At 35.1% G+C, this 24,689-nt stretch overlaps 1 protein-coding gene across 9 annotated transcripts; it reads left to right on the top strand.

The window, feature by feature from the left end:
- The first annotated feature begins 45 nt into the window (after positions 1 to 45).
- LOC143447516 (C-myc promoter-binding protein-like) lies at positions 46 to 24,530 on the top strand. 9 transcript variants are annotated; one of them, XM_076947672.1, is made up of 41 exons: positions 46 to 266; positions 1,481 to 2,468; positions 2,939 to 3,091; positions 3,849 to 3,943; positions 5,788 to 5,948; positions 6,166 to 6,235; positions 7,015 to 7,184; positions 7,301 to 7,545; positions 7,874 to 7,940; positions 8,079 to 8,137; positions 8,675 to 8,819; positions 9,028 to 9,203; positions 9,534 to 9,732; positions 10,563 to 10,680; positions 10,851 to 11,082; positions 11,780 to 12,002; positions 12,375 to 12,733; positions 12,811 to 13,085; positions 13,367 to 13,483; positions 14,496 to 14,756; positions 15,225 to 15,833; positions 16,259 to 16,350; positions 16,581 to 16,911; positions 17,049 to 17,193; positions 17,268 to 17,371; positions 17,467 to 17,595; positions 17,753 to 17,944; positions 18,220 to 18,359; positions 18,448 to 18,545; positions 18,725 to 18,914; positions 19,161 to 19,332; positions 19,478 to 19,561; positions 19,678 to 19,799; positions 19,947 to 20,068; positions 21,937 to 21,988; positions 22,150 to 22,499; positions 22,585 to 22,642; positions 22,726 to 22,935; positions 23,073 to 23,283; positions 23,475 to 23,684; positions 23,852 to 24,530. In XM_076947672.1, exons 2-41 carry the CDS (start codon positions 2,308 to 2,310, stop codon positions 23,992 to 23,994), a joined length of 7,050 nt encoding a protein of 2,349 aa, XP_076803787.1. In that variant the 5' UTR covers positions 46 to 266; positions 1,481 to 2,307; the 3' UTR covers positions 23,995 to 24,530. The 9 variants fall into 9 exon arrangements, with proteins under 9 accessions (XP_076803787.1, XP_076803786.1, XP_076803790.1 ...); XM_076947671.1 differs by having other exon boundaries at positions 377 to 2,468; XM_076947675.1 differs by having other exon boundaries at positions 46 to 2,468; positions 14,550 to 14,756.
- The last annotated feature ends 159 nt before the right edge of the window (positions 24,531 to 24,689 follow it).

Here is a 24,689-nt window from a genome sequence, read left to right as displayed (position 1 = left end):
GCAACTCGAGTTTGATGACTTGGTTACGACTCTGCATTTTAGTTTAATTTATGTAGCTATTAAAATAGATTACGAACACCTCACTTTACTCATCGAGTAACAGTGCAAAACTAACTTATATCTCAAAAGAATCATTAATGCAATGCGTTACTGACCAATGGACAGTTTGGCATTTCTGAACCCCACCGGAACTTAGCGCAGAACATCTGAAAGACAGAAACATACGTGCACAACCTATGACAAGAGTGGAATGTTTGCAAAGTGAAGTGAGTGAGTAAGTAAGAGTGACTGATGTAGATTTTTTCCAGGCAATTATGCGGTTCTTTTTTCCGGACCAGGGTCACAGATAACTTTTGGCTGTGTATATTGCCTGCAGGTGCGGAAAACGCAATTTTTGTTAGGCCAAGGCTTCTTGTGTTCCGTTCCTACCTGCTGCACTCTCGTTGTCTCATATGAGGATCGACTATTAAAGAATTGGGCCTAGTGCAGAAGTGCACAGCCAAATGACTTCAGAATTTCTTGCCATCCAGGCTTTTATGTGGCAGTGCAAAAGTAGATAGACCTGCATACAGCAGGCATAGCCTAAGCCAGTGCTTTTGAACCTTGGACTGGTCAATGCAGAAATGTGGAAGAAATGCTTTGTCGATCGGCAGCGTAAAAGCGTTTTTAACTGATACCGTATAGTTATAGGTTGAGTGAGCTCACAAAAATAGTTGAATGTACATGTACTACTAACAAAACGATTACATGGCCACATGCCAGTATCGCGCACTGAATGCAAGATGTGTTAAATCTAAAGAATAAGTTTGACCTAACGAGAATTATTGTGTCATTATGCGACACCTCGTTTATCTCTCCAACATTGAATAAGGGACATCCCAAGTGATTTTTACAAACAAAAGTTTTCGTATGAAGTAATTTAAGTTATGGGTATCACTAGAGCTACGAGCATAAGGAGTTGAGGTTCGTCATTGGCTCATTGCAACTTACAACAACATAGGTACTTCAGCCTGATTCAAAGCATTGTATTTAAAACTTATTTTACATATATTTATTTTAAGTTAGTAGGTCACGCAGCTCGTTGCTACAGATAAGCAGTTAGGTTAGAAGATTGGTATGCAAAAAGTTGATTTAATCTATTTAGGGTTTAATTAAAGTTACATTTAAATTATAAGGAAGATTAAGATTAGGTTTAGGTTACTATGTTATAAAATTTTATTTAGGTTGTAACACTAGGTTTTAACCTTTTTAATTTTATTTAAAACAAGACACAATGAAAAATAGGTGGCTTCAAACGTATGATTTTTTTCTGGTGAAATGGTAGCATTTTTTATTTGGGTTTAGTATACAAGTGCACAACGACAGGATGCCTTTGTATGTACTAGACCCCAGCTACTTAAATTTTGATGTCATCTTCATGGTTGTGCACTTGTATACTAGACAGCTATATTTTAGTCTAAATATCAACTTTTCATTGCAGACTGCCAAAAAATCGATGTGGACCACTGGCCTAGGCTTATAGGCTACTACTACCCTATTTCAGTGTTAGGAGACCTGTAAGAATCCAGTACTTTACCCTAGCCCATCAATCTAGACTGTTGTGTCTAACTTCAATTTAATTCTAAAAACTAATGTCAACTTTTTTACTCATTATTTCTCTTTTGAAAACTCATTGTCTATTTTTAACGACAAACTGCTTGACCTCTAGGCTTATTACAAAAAAGTTTACTTGCAGTACTACACTTATCGCTGGGAATAAAAGGTTGTGAACCTTGCACAAACATGGTAAAATATTAGCAATTTGTTAGTTGAAATGATTTATAATAAAAAAGAAATCATTTTGGTGTGTACTTCCATGATCGTGAAGCATTATTTTTGGCATGATTTTCTATTTGTAAAAAGTTAAGCCTTGTTATTGTTTTGTGTTTTTTGAAGTATATATAATATAAGGGTACTTACATGCTAATAATATAATCTGTTATTTTTTATTTTCCAGCAATTTTTGTGTTATATTATATGTTATATATATAATTTATATTCTATTTAAATGTGATGTGTACTTGTGGATGTAATACATAGCATTGATAGGCTAGTCTACGATAGCTGAGTTTTATCTGCTCCAATTGCACCATAACCAGTTCGTGCTCTTTGTCGTTTGAAGTATGTAAATATGTCCTAGCCCTTTTACCATTTTATAATTTTCCAATCTCGGCAGAACTTGTGGGTTTAGTTATTTTGAATTTCAATGACACCCGTCCTAGAACTCATGTAGTGATTTGAGCTTGATGTGCTTTTCTTAAAACAACTATGTCCTCTGAGGACTATCCTAAAGTTGCCGAATACTTTGTGGTTGCTGGATTAACAGAATCGTCGCAGCCACTAGAAGAGGACCTTGCATTTCCAAATGCCAATCACAAACTAAGTGACCAGAAGAAGGATCCAATAACAGATATTTGTGTCATTAACAAGTAAGCGAGGGTGAATGTAATGCAGATTACCAGTTTGCTTTTATATTGTTATGCTTGCATTTTCATGTTACGAAGTACAAAAAAAATTAGTTTAAAAATGCCAGATTTCATAAACATACAGAGCAAATATTATTGAACCACTGAGTTTAGTTTAATCTTAGCATATTTATCTGACTCACTCCACTGTTTTGCGTTTTGCCACTCTTGCCCTGTACATAATCTCATTTGATATTGTTGAGTTGCGACTGAGTTGCTCTTAGGTTGAATTTTTACAATGTTTAGCTTATTTAGCGACAAACTTTGTTGCATTAATGAAGGTTATATATAGTGATTGCCTACTGTAAAGCACTTTTCTATATGCTTATTTAAGATTTTACTTTTTGCATAACAGACTCTCTGGGTAAGTTACTTTAGATAGAATTCCTACCATAGTTTGTAAAGCACACTTGACATCTTATGCTTTTACTTAGAACTCTTGAAGAAAATTGCCCGCAAGGATTTACATGCATTGAACAAACTCCTTCTGGATTTTTTGCTGATTTGAATCATGGAAGTTTAACTGCTCCTAATATTTTGTTATGTTACCGAAGAGGAAAAGATAAGCCGCCATTGATTGATCTTGGGTAATTTCTTTGCATTCTTCTCGCTATTCCCATGTTTCCTGCTATGCTTTATTTCCAAAATCTGTTCAGAAATCACTGATACTAGTAACTATTTATGAAGGAAAAATGCATGTGGTACGCACGGTTTCCAATTGCAGTGTAAAGTAAGGGATGTGCCGATATATCTATCGATATCGAATCTGATTATTACACACAAATGTTGACCATTTTTGTTATTACCATGAGTCCAAGCCTTGCAGACAGTTTTGGACCAAATCCTTTATTTTGCATGAAGAAAATAAGAGCAAAATGTTTAAGTTTTTAAAAGTTTTCCATAACTTTTAATATGCAGAAAACCGGACGATTTCGATCACTTACCAACATTGTGACAAGTTTAAGCATGATTGTCATGTTTATCAAGTAGACCTAGATATAATATATGCTTGATTTTGCATTATACACAAGTTAGCAGATTCAGTTTGGGTTTGTATGCTTATCAAAATCTATTTTTGATACTTTTACAAACCTGAATCTTTTTCAGTGTGGCACATCCCTACCACCCAATTTAAGATATATGTGATGCGTAATGAATAAGTTGCTGCTATTGCATCATTATTTTGCTCTTCTATGTTGACACTGACTATGGTCAAGCCCAACAATGCAGTTTACCTTAATTGCTTAGTTTTATTTGTGGCAGGCAGAATTACTTACTGCAAATCATAATTACCTGTTTGGACATTTTAAAGCACAAAAATGTAATGATTATTTGTTCATGCAGAGTGTATTACGAGGGCCTTGAAACGGTGAGATCAGGCATATCTATACTTGAGACAACACCTGCTGGTCGATCAGCCAATGTCAATAATAAAAGTGGTCAGTCATTTGTCTTAATTTTATTAAGTAGACCACCTAGTATCGGATCTGGTTAATGCAAACATGGAAAATCATGTTGTATCTGATGTGTCTTTTCATAAATGTTGAAACGTTATACATCACTTTGAAATGGTAAATTCGCTTTCGGTTATCAAACAGTTTTAGATTACCATGATCTGATAATCATGTTTCATTGATACTGTGTGAATACTTTCTGCATTTCAGTTTGTTTGCATTCAAGTTTGTTGGTTAAGGCTTTCATGTTTCTGTTTTCCATTTCACTTTGTTAAAGATTTTTTTAAATTTTTGTATGATACTACAGTAGTGCTAATGCTGACTGTTGTTAATGAATTTAAATTGTTTTTAATTTACATGGATCATTTCTGTTAAATATGTATATTTTAGTATACGTTTAGTCTTTGAACATACAATAACATAATTGTAGTTTTGCAACTTGAATTTGTAATCTTATAAATCTTGATTTTAGTTTGGCCTGAAGGTATCATGCCGGACTAAGAAAACACTGTATGTGCTTCATTACTTTTGATGTAATGCACAACATGTTTCCAACATTCACAAGTAGTTTTCAAACAATTTTTATGCTTAATGTGCCATGACAGTGGCATTGTGTATACTTCCTGTGTGTTCTTATTATGAGTTTCGAAGTTTTCACCACCTGGCACATACTATGAAGAAATCGAGTTTTTCCTACTTATTTAAATGCGTTATATTCTGCTTCATTATTTCGAAACCTTTACTTGTATTAGACACATTGGTATGGAGACAGAATGGTTTTGATTAAGGAGAGGCCACTGGCCCCTGTATATATTTAATTTATTTTCTCTTGTCACTTGGCTGCACTCAAACTTGTGAAATAAGCTGTTCTAGGAGCTGTTAAAGTATATTGCATTTTTACATTGCTAGATCCTTATGTCTTATAAGAATTTTCATAAAAGCTGAGTCTGGTATTCAGGCAATAAAAGTGTGAATTTACTCACACCTCATCTTTCAAAGGAAATGGTTAGACTCTACAAAATATACAATGATATAGAAATATACAAAAACCTATGAAGCAAAGTAATGTTAAGTAAAATAAAGCAAAGTAAATATACATGCTTAATCTTTATAGTCTGAAATTCATGTCTTTTATATAGTCTATATACAGTATACTACTAGTTTAAACAATCACATTTCGATAACAGATATTTATAATGTGGTCCTGGTGTCATTTGATATTCAGTTAAGGTAACAAATTTTTCGTTGAATATGTCATCTGTTGCTAGGTTGGTAAAACATGTCTAAAATTTCTGGAGTGCATATCTTCATATCATGTCATCATAAATTATATATATATACAGTATATATGTTGAGAAATGTCAGTATCTTTGTTGATTTATCTTTTCTCCAATGAATTATAATCAGGCAGATAAAAAATTTGTTTATTTAAAAAGTTTGATCTGGCCAGTATGTGTATAACCTGCTGAACTTTCTGAACAATTTATGGAAGTCCTTATTTATTCCTTGAGATGTTTCTGGTTTATTGGTTCCACCACACCCGTTTTAACTAGGCTGTTGTTTTTTCTAGCTGAATGAATTTTATTACTTTTAGAATTGATATGAATTGAAAATGGCTGTGTAGGTTTTTTAACGGGTTGAATCCAGCTGTGCTTGGTGTTGTGTTGCGTATTATGAAATACTGTCATCCAGCTAGCAGCAAAACCTTACCTTAAGAACATTGTGTGCTAAATACCTGATATTTAAAATATAGCCATAAGGTGCCTGCACTTTTGTTTACATACTTATGCTTACAACTTTAATGTGGTATGTATATTTGAAAAATGCAGGTATGGGAAGCCACCCTATCTATTTGACATACAGAAGAGCAAAAGACTCAGCACCTCAGAATTCTTTGGTTGTCACTGATATTTGCATAATCTTGACCAACAAGGGAGAAAGAACGCCCTATGCATTTTGTCAAATAGAAAAAAATTTGAATAAAGGATTGGTATGTAGTTTGTATTTGTTCATTTTATATGTTTAATTAAACTCTTTTTATTGAGAATATCAAGTAGCCAAAAACGTATCTCTATCTTTTCCTCATAACACAATTGTTTATTTGAATTTTAACCAAACTTTGATTTACTTGTTATTTAACTTATGTTTGTTGTAACTACAATGATGTATTTTTTTGTGGGTCATAGAATATTTATTTTTATTTCCAGATTGGTTCAAGTGTACATCTGTGTTACAAGAAGTCAATGAGGCAAGTGGACTCCATATCATTCAAAGCAGGTATGTAAAAGCATAAAAATACAGCATTACTTACTTGGTGTTGATTGTTGTATATCAATGGTGTTCTTAGCATTGAAAACACCTATAATTTTGTAACATGCTATGGTTATAATTAACTGGTTAGATTAACTGATTCGTTAAAATTAACGTTAGTTTTGGCAGCAGTAAAATAAAAATATTTTCTGGTGATACACTTATTGCTACGAGATCTACATCAAATATTTTGTCTTCGCTTCACTCATTGGCCATTAACTGTAACTCAATGGAAGTTAGTGATCGTAACTTTTCTTAAGTAATAATCATCATCAATACAAAATTCTGATTTCATTAAGTTCTGTGTAGACAGTATATGATGTTTTTGACTGTTTTCTTCACATCAAAGGTTACCCTTGCTCACCCCATGTGTGTGAATACACCTAATTAGTTTTCCTATATTAATAATGGGGGCTTAGTGGGTTTTAAATTATTGTAAGTTGCCATACAGCAACAAAGATTTTAAGTCATGTTAATAAACTGATATAGGTGTGTGTGAAATTATGCCGTTTATAATAATTTAAAGATAAGTTTGAAAGACAACTTAGACAAGTATTTACCATAGCCTGGTTTTTATTTTTAGAAAGCCCTTAAGTGTGGTTTGTTTTAGCCATCTAGTCTTATTAATAATGCATCATGAGGTGTCTATGAATGATTATATATATATCCCTCTTCCATTTTATTGTAATGCCTGACAATGACATAGTCTTGTTATGCTATTTCTTTATTTCATTTATTTTTTACAGGTTTTATGGGACGATATCCATCTGATGACAGTGGATCATTTTCACTGCCCGCCACAGTGCCACTCTTCTGTCTCCCCATGGGTGCTACTGTTGAGTGCTGGTCCAGTAAAACCAAACATCCCTTGCCTACTTTTTCTTCATTTGTGCTCACAACTGAAACTTCAGAAAAGGTAAACAGTTGTAAGATTTCAACTTGCAAGGTTTTTTTTTTATTTGATCTTGGTTTGTTGCACTTGGATTGCAACAGAAAACGGTTTGACAGTTAATACTAAAATATTTTCTTCAGGTTTTTGGTGCCGTTGTTTCATTTTATGAAAGTTATCCTGAAGATAAATTATCGGAACAAGAAAAGTTCAAGCTTGGTGTACTACGTGGTGATGGTCAGCGATCTCGTGCCACCAAGACTATCCACACCAACAAAGCAATTTGCTTGTTATCACGCTGGCCAATGTTTAATGTTTTTCGAGATTTTTTAATGTATCTTTACAGAATGACAGTATCACCAATCGCACATCCTGTACCTGTCGAACGGTAAGTGAAGTCATTTTTCATTGAATGAACACATTAACCTACTAAATATTAAACTGTTATTACACATCTATACATTATAATGTTGTGATTTTATGGTTGGGTTAGATAGTTTTATCATTTTATATTGCAGTCTTATTAATTTACTGAATTGTATAATAGTTTTAAGTACCATCAATAGAAAATTTTTGAAATTACTTAATTTGTTTGTGTGTTTGTATGTTAAAATTTTTAAAACTACGTGTAGTTTTCTTGAATTATTTGTCGTACTTGATCTCATGAATCTAGCAGCTTGTTGCCTAATGTCAGTTACCATAAGATAAATTTTTAGGCATATTGCTCATTTCATTCATAATATCCCATTTCCCACATCAGCAAGACCTCGAGTTCAGTATCAAGTGAGCAACTAACTTTTGAGTTAATTCTGTTCAGCTACATCACTTTGTTGTGGAAAAAGTTTTCTTGTTATTTCTGCATTCAAAGAAAACAATGAGTCTTACAGGACAATGTGATAAAATTGTCTGCATTGTTTACAGATGTCTCCTATGCATTTGACCATTTTAACCAGACCTCAAATTACTCCCATTCCTTTAAGGTAAGTTAAGCTGTTTGTTTATCATATTCACACAGTTTATTTTGTTTAAAGAATTGTTTAAAGATGGCAGCTTTCAGTTTTAATTGCAGTATTGTTAATTGAAAGGTCTCTAAATTATTAAAAACATGTTTAAAGTATTATAATTTTATAAATGTGCATGTAATGCTAGTATTGATTTCCACCATAATATGGATTAAAAAATTGTAATAATTGAGCCCAAGAACTGAATCTGTTGACTAAATCTTAACTGTTTACACAAAGCTACTTGTAGATACTTATTTGACCGAACAACATTTTCTTTGTATGTCAAACTACTTTGTTGTAGTCATGACTCATTTTGCAAACTGCTGTCTGAGCTCTGTTTCACTGTGCTGTAAAGAAATTTTTATTACGTTTTTATTTGGCACATGGTGTATCTCTTAGTTTACTGTATAATAAAAGAATGCATTTTGACAACCGAAGCTGAAGTTTTTTTATATTTTGTGTTTTTGCCATTATTGCTGGTGCCTAATATCTGGTGATATAATTTGTTTTTAGTGGTGCTTCATTCTTAGCTTTACTGGATGACTTAGGACCAGAAAACACTATTGCACTCATAGTTCTTGCTCTAACGGAACACAAAATTGTTATTCATTCTTTGAGACCTGCAGAAATAACATGTGTAGCTGAAGCTTTAATCACTGTAAGTTTAAATTATTCAGAAATCGATGACTTGACTAAATTTAAACCTTAAGAAATTAAAGGTATTTTCATTTTTAATCACAACTTCATTCATGCCAATTGTTAACTGTAAAAATGATATCATTATCTTATATAAGTTGAAACATGCAGCATGTTTTGAGCAAGTGGCATTTGAATAAAGCGTTTTCAGCACAGTCACATTTTTATAGCTATTATTTCCATTCAAATGGCAATGCACATATGTTCCATTGTGCCCACTGGAGATGGCTTACGTTTTGGAAGCCCCTACTCCTTTTATAGTTGGAGTTGACTCAAGATACTTCGACTTGTATGAACCCCCTTCTGATGTGGCATGTGTTAACCTTGACACCAACAGTATCACTCTGTAAGTTGTAGTTTTGTGGTTTTTCTGGTTAATCTGCAAAAATATATATTTAAAGTTTGCCTGTGACTGGTTTTAACATTTGCATAGTGCGCAGAGACCATACTTTTGATAAAAGAAGATGTACACATCACCAATTATTTTAGCATGTGTGTTCAGCAGTTACACAGGTTAAGTAGGCTATGAAGTTTATAATTGCCAATATTGAAGCATTTAGCATGTTTTCTTCTATAAGTAAATATTTGTCCAGCTTCAGTAAAAATATTTTCGAAGCCAGCCTCTAGTAACTTTCATAATATGTGTTTGAAAAACTGCTCCAAATATGTATTCTAGTTTAGAAGAGAAGAAGCACATATCCTGGAAGTTGTTGCCACGGAAACCTGCCAAGCTACTTCGTTCGACTCTTCAGCGTTATTTCAAAGAAGTAAAGGAGTGTCCACGTGAAGAATCCGTGGGATTCGCATCCTCATCCATCCTTGATCCAGAATTGACTCGCACAGAACGACATCGTCAACTTGAACTTGCCATCCAAGTATGTGATATACGTAGTTGTCCTGTAATATGATATATGTAGTTGTAGTTGCTTCTAGTTGTAGTTATCTGTATCATATACATTGTTTATATTTTGTGTGTATGTTTTGTCTTTTTAATTAAATATACTGCAGTCATTTGGGGACATATGCATAAAAAGTTTATCAGCCTTATATCTTCCTGAAATTGAACAAACTGTCCTTCAGATTGTACACAACTTGACCAGTATTGAGTAAATGAAGCTATATGGCAATAGTTAGTGTTTGCTCAGAGCTTGCTGTGAGCCATTATTGGTCATATTATACTATAAACACTTTTATTTATTATGTTCTGTTAGCCAGCTACTGTGCATTTGGGTTACATGCAATTGGCTAGTTTAGTTAATGCCTGGCCAATACACTTACTTGATAGGTTCTTCAATTATGTATTCTAATTTTTATGCGTGAGTTTTAGCAATGGCAGCTGAGTATTAAATTACATAATGATTTTAGAAAAACGATTGTGCTGTTGTGCCTTCATTGTTATTGTTATTGTTGGCTGTCATAATGTTGTAAGCAAGTAACTCACAGTGCGTAAAGTGACGTAATGTTTACAAATCAAGTCGGCAAGGCCTGTTTTTCACACAGCTCTGGTTCCTTCTTAGCTCTTAGCCTTTACTCTTTTCTTTCTTATGGAGTAGTGTCTTAGGAGTTTCTTTGCATTTGATAAAGCCTTTTTGTGGATTTCAATTTGTAGTTTTAACCAAAACTATTGTTTTCTCTATTGCTTCCACGTTACGATTTTTATGCCATTGTAGCATGCTCTTACTCGTTACTTTCATGTTTTCACCAGGAAGCGGTGCTTAAGTTGATGGCATCTCTAATGAAAGGCTATCGGCAATATTTGCTTCCGATTACTGAAGCTCCAGGGGCAGGCACTACTGACCCTGGCTCTCTTTTCAACATTCAAGGTTTATGCACTTCTCTTAATTTGTATGTGCCTTTTATGTTATATTCATTCATTTCTGATTCAGAATAAATTATATGTTAACCATATCCATATCATTATATTGTTTGTTTATCACAGTCATATAATTATTCCATCAATGAGTAAAACACTTGACACCACGTTACTTTACAGAATTTCTTCGAAGTCGCGATCGTGCTAGTCAGCGCTTTTTTAGTGCTCACATAGGAACTCAGTTATTTTCTTCCTTCATCGAGGAACGTTCTCTCACATCCATTGGCGGAGGAGAAGTGGCTGCTGGTCGTTTGTCAAGCCTCGTCTTCTTTGACGAATGCATTGATCGTATTGGACCTGAGCATGCAGTAGAATCAGTTAAACTCATCGAAGCAGACGACTCACTCAAAAGGTATGTTGGTGTCATAAACCTGGAACCGTATGACATGAACTACAAATTTCATGTAATGTGTGTTAGAGCAAATAGAATTTGGCTTATTTTCTATTTTCGCTTCATATCATACAAACTAGTTTGCTTTGGTTCAAGCTATCTTCTTTATCAATGCTTGTTTTATGGAAGTAGAAGAGGAAAGTAGAAAAGCAAAATTATAATATGATAGCTCAAGTTGATATTTCCATCTTTCTCTAGTTCAGTGGCTTCCAAACTTTTTTGAGCGTGACCCAAATCTGAGTCTAGGGAACATCTCTCGACCCAAGCCTCAAACAGTATAGTTTAACACTAAAAAAATAATGATTGTATGGATGATTTTTGGCAAAAAGTTGCTAAGTTCGTTTTCATTGTCAGTAATCTAATCTTTTCTCAACCTACGCTACAGACAGACAAAGACAAGCAGTGGTAATGTGGTACTCACTATAAAACACACCAGGTTTGTTTTGCCTCTGCGCGACCCATTTTTTAACCCTTCGCGACTCTTGTATGCGTCGCAACCCATACTTTGGAAACCACTGGTCTAGATAATAAATTTTCAGAAATAACATCAAAACGATTTGTGACTTGGTTAAGGAGTAAATGTATGCTACTGTCTAGTTTTTGTATTTATAAAGAATAGTTTATACCGTTGAAAAGCTAACGATACAATGTTGAACAGTGAGCATACAGTGATGATCATGCCCCCGGACGAAACTGGACTGCCTCCAGGTGTTGGATACCAATATACTACTTTTCCCGAACTTCAGGATGAGCTATTTGTGCTTGACGAACCGGAATCAGACCAAGACCAACGAAACGGGAGTCTTGTCAGGAAAAGACGGAAGTCTGACACTTTTACTTTTGGCAGAAGAACAAAGCAGGAAGTTAGAACTTTGAATAAGGTACTGCTTGAATGACTGCATTTTGCTTATATTCCATTTGATGTTTGATTTCATTCCATTTCTTGATGTTGAATTTATTTTTGGTATAGAATAAAATTGCCTGCAGAGATTGAGCTGCTTTGATTATTATTGTCTGTTATGACAAAGTGGATACTAAACTAATTCCTATTGGCATAAGGAAATGCTAATCACAAGACTGTTGTCAGTAGCCAGTTTCAGTTGTTAACCTAATGTTTAATGCTTCCAAACAATAGTTGCTAAAGCTCACAATTGCAGAATTTTGAAGAATTACGCAATTAAACTTAAACATAGCTTATTCAAGTTCTTAGACAAACATGCAATTGTGCATAACGTTCTCATATTTAATTTCAGATATCTAAGCTTCATAGTGGTGATTCACGATTGTGGGCACGCTTACTGCTCAGCCACACATACGGCGCCTGGTTTGCCTGCCTACCTGCATTTGTAGTGGAATGCAGGCACAAGGATGCTGCATTGAGAACAGCTCATGATGCCCTGCGTAGTTTAAAAGATAAGAACTGTACTCCTTTGCCAGACGAGACCTACTACCGAATGCTCTTTCACCTCTGTGCTGTTTATAACAAACCCGCCTTGGCCGTTCGCCTGTTTCAATTTGTTCGTAAAACTGGCACACAGCTTAGTGCAATCACATATGGGTTATACAACAAAGCCGTGCTGGAAGGAACTTGGCCAGCTTCAAACCGAGATGGGTAAACTTTTCCAAAGATGATCTATTTTGTACAAATGTTATACTCAACACTTGTTACACTAAATTTTTCTGTCTTAGATACATGTTGTGGCTAAAGTTGCGCAATGTATTTTTGGCGGTGAACAAATTTCGCTATGGCATTCGGCGTCAGTCAACAGTCCTTACAGGTTCTGATGTCAGTTCTGATTTTGAAACTGCTAGCAATACAAGTGTGGAGAGCCAGCCTCAGGTTGCTGAAAAGCAGTCTGAAAAGACGCAAAGTTTGCCAAGCAGTCCCAAAGTTGAGGACAAAACAAGTGCAAAAAAACAAAGACCATTGCTGTCGAATGCTGATGATGATCGCAAAAGTACAGGTGTTTTATTTATATTATGTCAATTTGAGCTTCTGTTGTTTTTCCTATTCTGTATATTTCTTTGTATAGGGCATAGGCTATATATTATTTCTTATGATTCTTAGAAAAGGCTGGCATTTTCCTGAGAATGGGTTATAGATTTTCTAATAAGTCTTGTTAATTGTCTGCTACTACTATAATGCATATATGAAGATATTAAGTATGTAAAAACTTACACCTAAATTTTGACCTTAAAATTCTTATTCATAGTTTAAATAATAGCTGCTTTTTCTGATTTACAGGAGGTCAGAGTGACCATGGTTATAGCTCCATGCCCAAGGATCAAGTTCGACGTGGTTCCGCCCACACAAACATAAAATCACATCCTAACAAGAAAACCACTGCAAAGAATGCAAGTGGTAAGTGTTCTAAAGTTATTTCAGATATATATAATACTCCCCTTTAGAACTTCAACTGACGTTGTCGCAAATTCCAATGTTAAGATTTCTTCCTTGAAAAATCAATGTTAAAGTGAGGGGCAAGTCTAAAAACAAGTTCATTTTATATGAAAGAACACTACTCACTGAATATTCTGGTAAAATATTTTTGAAAAATACTTCTTGGTTAGGTAATTATAAGCAAAAGTAAATCGCAAAATTGGCCTCAATTGTGACGTAGATCAAGACCCGTGTGATCTCATAGGTAATCATAGACAACATTCCCAAATTCATAAATTTACCAATACCTACTTTGTCCTACTGTATATCACCGTTATCACGTGTGTATCTATTACAGCTGTTTAGATTGCTTTAACTGGCAATAGCTTGATAGGTGACAGCCTAATGCCCAACCACGGCAACCTGTACGGTAGCATTTCCATGGGTAGCCTATGAGATCCAATGGATACTGTAACTTCACGAAAGATTGAACTACGAGGTTTTTGTTTTTAAAACAATCAGAATTTATTCATTTACAATGCTTTATATTAGTAATTTCTTCACATGACGCCTAATTGAACGTAGGCTAAACTTTTCTGGCCTACACTTCTGATATCAGTTGACTACCGTGCAAGGAATGCAACAGCATGAGCATGTTGTCAAGCAACTTGACTAATCTATGACATAACAAGAACCTTGATCCATGTCACAATGAAGGACAAAAACTGAGACTTTTTGCCATTTTCTTTTGCTGATAACTACCTTACTACAAATTATTTTTTAAAAATATTTTACCACAATGTTCAGTTAATAGTGTTCTTTCATGTAAGATCAACTTGTTTTTGGACTTGCCCCTCACTTTAAACTATCTTTTGAGGTTTAAATCTTACTGTTTATTGATATTTTGATGTTGTGCTTGCATGGCTTTTGCATTTTCAAGTTAAAGCAGTTATTTAACTTCATTCAGGCAAGTATTGTGTACCTACCTTTTTAGACCTGGAAAATGACTTACTGCTTACAGAAACTGATGCCTTAATTAAATCGTCAGATGATAATGGTACCGTCAGTGGAAAGCAATTTGAACATATTACCTCCAGTCGAAGCATTCAGCCACCGCGTACATTAAATATACTTGCCAGCAATGGTATTGATGTTGCTGCGGTCACAGATCCAGGATTGAAAAGTGATGAAACATTAGTCAATGGTGAAACGGGTGATCATTTTCTGCTTATGCCAGATTCACAAATCAATAAAGGTATTCATTTATTAGCATGGAGCTCTAGTGTTGTGGCATGCCTGCTCTAGTTCGCTTGTCAAGGCACTACTGTAACCCAATGCTGGCAATAACAGTGCAATGGTACAAGGTTTTAGCTGCACTTCTGTTTATCAGTTTGTGGTGGTGTTTAATTATACACAACTTTCCGTAGTATAATTATTGATTATATCAAGAGTATAAATTATAAAGATAATTCTGGTGGTATCTGGCCAATTTATGCAGTTGCTTCAAGTGGGTATAACATGCATTAACATTTTGCAAACTCTAGAAATAATGACAATGCTGCTGGGTTCAATAGCTGATGAAGTTACTGATTATTTATGGATGCTTTTGGCTCAAAAATAATTCATTGCCATTCAGTTAAACAATAATTATATTAAATTATATTTGCAACCCTATGGTTAAGCCAACTAATTGAGTACTAACACGAAAAATGTGATATGTCAGATGATATTTCACCTCATCGACCTCGTTCATCGCCCGTATCACCGGGCTTGCACAGAAAGCTGGGTCATGCACGGTCCATCGTTAAGTCGACAAGTAGTGATGGTGGGTCTTTTAGCGACGGTGAGGACCTATCACCTCCTGAATGCCCCTTTATTAATCATGATGGAGATGATAATGGTGTAGAATGTAGTCAACCGTCTTATACTTGCTTATCTCTCCCTGCTTGCGGTGTCACTAACAATGGTGTGTTTCAAGCTGTGCTTGTGAATGGCGATTCGGATGTCCATACTGTCAATGGTACCGGTTCCTCTTTGCTGCTTGCACCTGCTATTCTCAGCAATCACAAACTGAAATCCATAGCTGCAGGCAAATTGCATGGCTTCTCTGTAATTAAGAGCAGTGAACACGTTTTAAATGATGAAGTTAATCTGACTGAAGAGCTTGTTGGTCTAGGTGATTCGACCACAAACGTCAAATGTGATGTTAGTAGCGTAAATCTAAAACAAACCACACTGCCTCCTGTAATTGAAGTCACTGATAATCATACCATCAAGTCTGCCGAAAAGCCAGCACAAAACACTTGTGAGAGTAAAACTGTTGACATAACAGGTAGAATTTGCATGCAATTTCCTATTTAAAAGCTGTGAATTCACTTGATTTACCAACCACCATGGCATGCCTTTTTTCAATGTAATGTTTGATTCAGGTAGAAAGCCAAGCAAAATTCACCTGATGAATTCACAGTTTTTTTATATTAATCACATAAATGGTTTCGAACACTAATTTTAATCTGTTTACTGTTACTGTACTTGTTAAATCAAAACTGCTTAAGACATTTTCTTAAAATATTATTGTAGATATTTCTGGTTGTGTTAATATTCAAAACTGTGTTAAACTGTTTAGATAACTCTCATAGAGCATGATCCTGTGTTACTTTCCATGCAACATTAGAGAAATTTAACTACTATTTATTTTTAATTTTAAACACTTAGGGATATTTAAAAATTGTGTACTTGAAATTCATTTCAAATCAGGTCTAACTTCTCCCATGTTATCACCTGCTGCAAATGACGATGTTTTTCATGGACGAGAAGATCACGCACAGAGTTCAAAAGACACACCAAAGGTACACTTTCTTCAACTGATAGAAAATCAGCAAAATTCTTGAATCTATTACAACTGTGTTTTCCCAGGAATATATTTTTCACCCTAAAAGACGTTGTCAATTTCTTATTCGAGTAGAATTTATATGGATAAATTGTTATTTTTGCATTCTTCACATGAAGATATGTTCAGCCATTAGCCTGATTTGTAACTCTTTATTTATTTGTAAAACTTTTTTCATCTTGATGCCAGAGTCAAAGCCACGAAGAAAAAGTTGTGTCAGCAGATACCAGAACTCCAAAAATGTTTTCAAGTGCGAGTGAGAATTTACTTGGAAGTAGTTGCATTTCAAATTCATCTGGGTCGCCTGCAACTCCTGAAATGACTAGTTTGTTTGGAGGCGACTCAAAGTTTCTGCTCAGTTTGAGTGACTCCGATCAGAAACGTTATCAAGAACTCTGCTCTCATCGTCCTTCCAGTTCAGATCCGGACAACAAAGATCGTTCCCGTTCCACAAGACATGGCTCCCTCATGCTCAGTTCAAGTCATTTGAGGGGTCGATCCAGCACTGCCTTGGGCTCAAGTATGCTATCTTTGAAGAAGTGACAGAACTTATGTTGGAAATCGTGTTTCGCATTATGTGATGTTGTACAATAAAATTTATTTTGGTTCAATAATGTTTTTGTATCTGCCGAAAAAGTAAAATTTTATGTTTTGCAGGCACTGGAGTTATAAGCCCTTTGATTGGGCAGAACTGTTTTTCTGGAGGCAGTCAGCCTAACACTCCAACTGCTAGACCGAATTTTGATCGACTTACTGCAGAGGATTTGGGCAGTCCAGCAGTGAGCAACATATTAGGAGCCAGGTAAAAAAATTTTTGCTTTCTGGCATTTGTTTGAAACAAGAACGCAAGGTTATATCAATTGGTAAATCGTACAGGTCGGGAAGTGGAAGCATATTAATGCACAAAAGAAACTCACCCAGCAGGTTGCTTGGGACATCTGGCTCTCCATCTCACCGGAAAAGTTCCAGAAAAATGGCAGGTGGGGCATCATGGTGCCATGGTTAATACTCACTGGTTATGCTTAAGTCAGTTGTTCTGCCACTTCTTGAACCCATGCCCCTATAAATTTACCAGGAAGCAATACACTAGCCATTGTAGATGGTGTGGCAATGTTAACCAGCACACCCTTGAAACCAGTGGTCGAACCACAACACAATCCACTGGTTAACGCCAATGAAAAAGGGAGGGATTCTACACCTCAAGGTTGGTTATTGCTTAAAGGTGAAAATTCTAATCTATTTCCGTTTCGATTTCAATACAATCAACTCTGTTTTAGTTGCTTGCTTTACAAGCACTAGCAAACTTTAATAATATTTGCTTTCGAATGTCATATACTATAGAATATCTCTTCAATGTTTAGCAAACAAACAGACTGAAGATTTGATTTTGAAACCCACAGCTTCGTTGAAGTCGAAAGATTCACAGAAAAAAAAGCAGCCAATTTCCAGACAAGACATAAGCAATTTAGCAGAGGATCCACTGTCTCCATTATCTGACAAACCTGCACATCCTCTTGCCACGGTTGATGCTAATCATAAAACAAATGGTGAAAGTAAGTCATGTTCCTTGGTAACCATGGTATTATACCAACATGTAATTGCATGCACGAGCATAATTTGTTATGAAGTTACTTTTTTAACTGGTTTAGTCATAACTATTATCTTATAAGGCTTGTTTCATTTGTTATCAAATTTTTTTCAAGTGAGTATACATGTCAATTTCACATGAGTGCAAATTTGTGTGATATCTATGTCGCAGCAGAATGATTTTCTGTTATTTCTGTAATAGTTTGCTTGGAGTTTATCTTTTTTATTTTTGTTTTACCAGAATCAAATAGCCTTAGCAGACATCTGGTTGATGAGATTGAAGATTATTTGCAAAAAGATGCTTTAGTTCGTTGTTCCTCTGATGCCACTCTGACTGTACATCAGCAAGAAAGGATTGCTAAATCAAATGAAAATTTAAGTGTAAGTACAGTACCAGTACTGTTTGTGTCAGATTAAGCACACTTGTAAAATATTGTGTGGGAATGGGTTTTTTATTTTTACTTTTCAGGAGACTTCTTCAGAACAAAAGCTTCACAGAAAGAACAGTTTGCCATCACACAGTCCAACCACACAGAGAAAGAATGCCAGTCCCCCTACATTGCAGAGGTGGGTTTTTGATAGAGCTATTGATGTAAATGGACCTGATTTTATATACTTCATCAGGATCATGCTTTATATATCTCTAAGAAACAGCATTTATTAAGATGGTGTATTTCATTTTATTCCTAACCGTAATTATAAGTTGTATTATTTTTTAACATAAAAAACTGCACATCTTGATATAGGTCCACCACATTTCACAATGATCACAGTGAATCTGCAAAATCTTGGTTTGGTTCTGGTTCGAGGCTTAACAGTTTACTGAAAGCAACTACATATGGCATGGCAACAAAAGCTAAAAAGGTGGCCACAAACTTTGCAAAAGATCTAAACGAGACTATGCAAGCTAGTCTTTCCTATTACACCCCAGAAAAAGTGAGTGTTTGAGATGTTTTGTGAAATGGCACAACCACCTCTTTAGAAATATAAGGCTATATACTGAACTTACAGTAATTTGCCCGAACGTGTTAAATTGTGTGAGGTTGTAGTTTACTAATTCAGTTTATTTGTTCATAAAAGTGCTACACAAGCATAAACTGTTTGACGTATAAACTTCAGCTAAAACACTTCTAATTCATTCAGTACAGTTGTTGCCTTGCATGATGTCATATTTGTGTACAGGTTAAGGGCTCATTATCAGACCTCAGTTTCCGAAGTTCACAGGATGACTTAAGTAAGGGATTGTCCGACGCATTGTCATCCAAGAAACACCTACTTGATGCCGATCACTACAGCAGCCAGTCAAGTTTGAGAAGTTGTGAAAGCATTCATAGTGCCATGGACATCAATCAAGGTTGAGACTGAAACATGTTCACTATTTCTACTACAAATACTTAGTTTACTACCTACTATCAAGTAATACACAACCTGTCTAACGTTCTTTTATTTCGGTTTTGGTTAACTTGTTCTTACCATTTAATATCTTTAATGGTTTCAAGCTCAAGCAGATAAAGTTTCCAGAAGAGTTGGTGGTAAGAAATCTCGGAAGAAGCTTGACCGGCCACTAAGCATGCCTCATTTTGGTATTTTTATTTTATAAACAAACTTCAATTGCATTATATTCTGGTCTTTAAAAGTAATCATGATCAGAAGAGCACGAGGAAAGCACAACAGTACACAGTATTCTTGCTCTTTTTAGATTCATCATCATCTGCAAGAGCTCCTGCTCCACCTCTGGCCTCCTCATCATTGTCTGTCCCTGGCGGAGCAACTGCTCCAGATCTTAATATTACCGCCTCAATGACGTCACTAAACAGCAAGGTAGGTTACTTTAGGATGCAAGTTGCAATGTTATACATGCTTTGTACGTTCCTGTTATTGTTTTGACACACAAGTGGAAATTGTGTTTGAAAAGTCTTGCAAACTTTGAAAATTTAAGAAAGCTAAACACCAATTGTTGCCTCACAGGCGACATATGATGTGGAGGTGACAATCAGCAGTTGTTCAAAATGTCACAAGTGTGATTCCCTGGTCTATGATGAGGAGATCATGGCAGGATGGATACCTGATGAGTCCAATCTAAATACACAGTATGAATAACTTATTGCTCTATGTTTGATTTTGCTCTAGTTTAGATTATTTTAAAGAAATTGTTGGGAGAGTAATATATTAGTACTTTAAAGTGTTGATTCCAATTCAACTTCATGCAAACGTTAACATCGAAACTGTTACTAATTGCTTCAGATAGCGAGCGCAACTTGCTTATACAATGTGCAAAGTAAATCTACGTGCTTTTATAAAAGTGCAAAAACTTTGTGTACTGTAAATGTAGGAGACTTTAAACCTTGTGTTTATATACACTCATTTTTGCTATTATAAAAGAAAAATACAGAACATTTTTGTGCATAGGAAATAGGAATATTGGTATATTAAAATATCTGTCTTAGAATAATGCAAATATTGGCTGCCTCACAATAAATTACAGAAGTTATAATAAGCGATCGATTTGTGAGGTTTATCCAGACCAGGGGTCACCAAACTACGGCCAGCGGGCTAGATGCGACCCGCAAGATTAATTTGTCCGGCCCGCCTCACTGAATCACAAATGAGCTTATTGTATCGTAGCCTATTGATCAAGGTGGGAATTTGGCCTGCCATTGTCAGTATTCATGATTATTTGGCCCCTTGTGAAAAAAGTTTGGTGACGCCTGGTCTAGTATTAAAACTACCTCCATTTTTTAACTTAATGAACGTGATAAACTGAATTTCCTCACACCTTTATTATAGTGGACATGACTAAAGAGAGTTCCTTCAAGGCCCCATGTTTGCTTGTGAAAAGGCCTTATTTCTTTGTTTCCTTTGTTATAAAGTGAAATTACTAAAAATGCAATTAATCAAAAAATCCCGCATGGGGTTCCCTGGAATTTTGCATGTCAATTTAATATGCCTAAGGCTATTCTTTCATGAAATCCTAATAAAATCACATTTCTCTAACTCTTGCAATAGAAAAGTCACATCATCAAAGTCCCGTCGCCAAAAAAACATCTTCAGAAATGCAGTTAAATTTACGATTTTCACAAAAATAGAAAAACATTGCAAGTCGTAATTTAGCTCAAGGAGGGCTGAATGTAGTGCTGGCCCATGTTTGACTTGTGTATTGTAATTTGTAACAACAATCTTATATGTGAACCGTAACAACTGTTCAATTGGAAAGGGTGAAACTGTAAACAAAGCATCACATGTTTTGTTAATACAATACTTGAAAACATAAAGTGTAGTTGTAATTGTATAAAAAAGAATAAAATTTTGTGCCTTATTTTCTCAAAAGAGATCTAATGGCACTAGGTAAGCAAGAAAACTTGATTCATAGAATGTGAGCATTTGTGTGTAGATTATTTCAGTAAGTTATGAAAAATTCAGTTTCAGTACATGTTTGTGTGTTAGGTCATTCTCTCATTTAGTTCTCTCTCACTTATGGGAATGGGATCAATTCCCACAGTTAACATTGACATCCCTAGTATTTGTCTATACCAGCCAACCCTTGGCCCGCGCGGTATTTTTCGAAATGACTTACATTATCAACTGAATCGCCAATGTAATTTATGGCGAACTTACATTCCGAGAAATTGGCATTTATTGTTTGCTTTCTTTGTCTACTGCTCTATTGCTAACAATAGATAGTAGAGATAATAGATAATAATAGAGCAATAGATATATAATATACTATAGTCTCTAGTGCAGGGGTGCACAACTGTTCAAGTTAATTTTATTGCATCACAATTTATTTCTGAAATTAGAATTTTGGTGTGAGGGTTTTAATTAGAAATTAGCAGTAAACTCTCAAGTGGCCCGCGCAATCATTCGTAAATCGCATGTGGCCCTTTGGCCGAAAAGGCTGGACACTCCTGGTCTATACCTTCTATACCTTCAGATTTTTAATAACCATTATTTTTTTCAGTTGCCCTTTTTGCAATTCCTTGTTTGTTCCATTTCTCAATATTGAAATTAAGGTATGTATTGCTACTAATGTAATTTGGTGTAAAGTGTTTCAAATATAAATTGTACCAAATGAAATTTTAATCTGGTTTGAAGCGATTTTTCTCTACAAAGAAGCACATATATTTTTTCCTTAACATTCTGCTTAGTTTTGATTTGAAATTTGTCTTCGTAGGATTACCGATTATCACACCAAAGGTCAAGCCTTCATCTGTTCAAAGCATCTTCTCCTCAGAAGTCAGACACCACAAAAGACAATCTTCTTTCTCCAGTGGTCGAGACATATGCTGGAACACACAATCTTCCACTTACTCCTGACTTAAGCCAACCTGTACAGGAAGATACCAAAGAAAATAACAAATCTTCATCAGAAATTGATAATGTTGGGCTGAGTGATTCTGCAGATGCGATCCTTACCCCTCCTCCCACTCCAAATGCAAATCCAACATCGGACAATTCATCACCTACCACTCAGAAAGAGTTACCTGCTCATCATTCTATTGATCCACTACGTCAAAACTCGGAGTAAGTATATTCACAAACAATTCTAAGCAAACATTAATACAAAAATTCAGAAGAGCGGTTCATTCACTTTAACAATCTCTCTTAGGACATCTGATTTACCATCCTCTCCTCAGAAGACTGGTGAAACAACAGACAACATCTCAGTAAGTTTATATCACAGTCATGAATGACACAGTGTTTGTTATGGTTGGTTCATTCATTTTGATAAAATCAGTTTTTTGTTCAGGAATCTCTCAGCGTTGACGCAAGCGAGGTTCAATCACTTGATGGTCAGTCAATACCTATGGCTCCAATTGAGCTGGAGCCGGTAACTGTACCTTACCTGAGTTCATTGGTTCTTCGTAAAGAACTTGAGAGCTTGTTGGAAAATGAGGGGACTACGGTTTTAAATGAACCTGGTTTTGTTGACCACCATCCTATTATATACTGGAACCTGGTTAGTAGAACACGTTATTTTATTTTAACTATTAAGGTAAATAGATAGTGTTGAAATTAATGTTGATTGGGATTATCTATTCTATTTACTTGGATTTGTATAATTCATGAGTGTTTTAAACAATCAATATTTTTCAGGTTTGGTACTTCAGGCGCCTAAACCTTCATTCCAACCTGTATAATCTGCTGCTCCAGTCTCAACTAGTATTGTCAGGATCCAACAAGTCGCTGTCCATTTCATCTCAATCACAAAACATGAAAAGTACCATAATTATCAATCTAATGTGGGATAATCTGAAGCTTCATGACAGCGCTGAAAAACCACCGCTGTATTGTGTTTGGCATCAAAGTAAGTTCAAAACAATATATTTTCGTTGTAAGAAAATACTGTAGTTGCATTTCATTTTATTATTACGTTGTTCTGATTGTTTCAAAAATTTTTATCTTTCAATATGAATTTGGGCTATTCTAAGATTTTGTCTATCTTTTGCTCACAACTTGTCACCTATTAATAAATATTACCTATTTCTCTAATTTTAGTCATTGTGCAAGGCATGAGTGATGCAAACAGGTCCTATTCCAATTCATTTCTTGAGAATATCAAGGAGAGCATTATGCAAGATGATGTTCGTGGTCCGCTTGTTGCTGTTCTTAATGAACTTCGTGCCCAACAGGGTTTAAGACGAAGTGCTTACCGAGAAATTTTATATTTGGTTATTATAGCTCTTGGCAAAGCGTCCATTGATGTTGGTGAGTTGAAACTGGTGTCAACTTTGAAGCCTTAAACTGTTAACTGAGTTGCTTTTTTATCGTTATTTCATGTAACACTAAACACTGCTTTAAATAGTTTCAAAGTTTTTCATGAGATTATTTTACTAGTCGCAAAGCAAACTCACCTCATTGGTAATATTTTGCAGACGCTTTTGATCGTGAATACGAACGTGCTTATAAAGCACTAACGAAAGAGGAACTGCTTTTGACAGAGAAATGTGACAGACCGCCAAGCAATCATGCGATGGATTGCAGAGGCATCTTTGGAGATCTTGACTTATACAAATGAACTGAGTGCTTGAGCCAACAGTTTATTCATGCATAACTCCGTGGCTAACGGCGCCTGCAAGGCAAAGGTGGAACAAATGTTACTAGAACGTTCTACAGTAGGTGTTCAAAGCCGAATGTACCAATTGTCAAATCCTCCATCTACTGCTTTACTAAACGTAGTAAGAATGGTATGCTCGTCACTGTGACGTTAATGAGGTGCTTAATTGTTTAGGAACTTTATATGATCTTTTTTGTTCACTTTACTATTTTTTGCTTTCTGCGTTTTGTCTGATAACAATTGTCACTAAAGAGCGTGCATTTGCAACAATAAGGATGAAATAGTAGAGTGATTAAAGATATAATACTGCTTTGTTTAGCTGGCTAGAAATATGTATTTGCCATTTTTATGTTACTTGTTATTGAGCGCCTAGTTGTATTACGAATATGACTGTCGTTGTTTCGTCAATTACTTCATCACTTGTGTTATGTCACTTAGGACTGCCAACGATCTATTGCTGTTCAAGTAGAATAAATAATTTTTGGAAGTCTTTACTACATTTTTTTTGATCTCTGATAACTTTTTAACTTTTTTGATCTGTGATAACCAAAACATGAGACTTGTGTTGTGAATAATCTTAGTGAATTAATTTAAAATCTTAAGCTTTATTAATTTCTTATATTAAGCAACGCTCAAAACCATGTTATTTAGTAAAG

The sequence above is a fragment of the Clavelina lepadiformis genome, chromosome 2, assembly GCF_947623445.1.
Source record: "Clavelina lepadiformis chromosome 2, kaClaLepa1.1, whole genome shotgun sequence".
NCBI classification, from domain to species: Eukaryota; Metazoa; Chordata; class Ascidiacea; order Aplousobranchia; family Clavelinidae; genus Clavelina; species Clavelina lepadiformis.
The sequence above is the reverse complement of the archived record's forward strand: the minus strand, read 5'-3'. Positions and strand labels throughout refer to the sequence as shown.

Coding starts and splice junctions, on each gene's coding strand:
- LOC143447516 (XM_076947672.1), top strand. CDS start 2,308: ATGTCCTCTGAGGACTATCCTAAAGTTGCCGAATACTTTGTGGTTGCT. Junction 8,820..9,027: donor TAGCTGAAGCTTTAATCACT/GTAAGTTTAAAT, acceptor ACATTTTTATAG/CTATTATTTCCATTCAAATG. Junction 17,194..17,267: donor AGCAACATATTAGGAGCCAG/GTAAAAAAATTT, acceptor TAAATCGTACAG/GTCGGGAAGTGGAAGCATAT.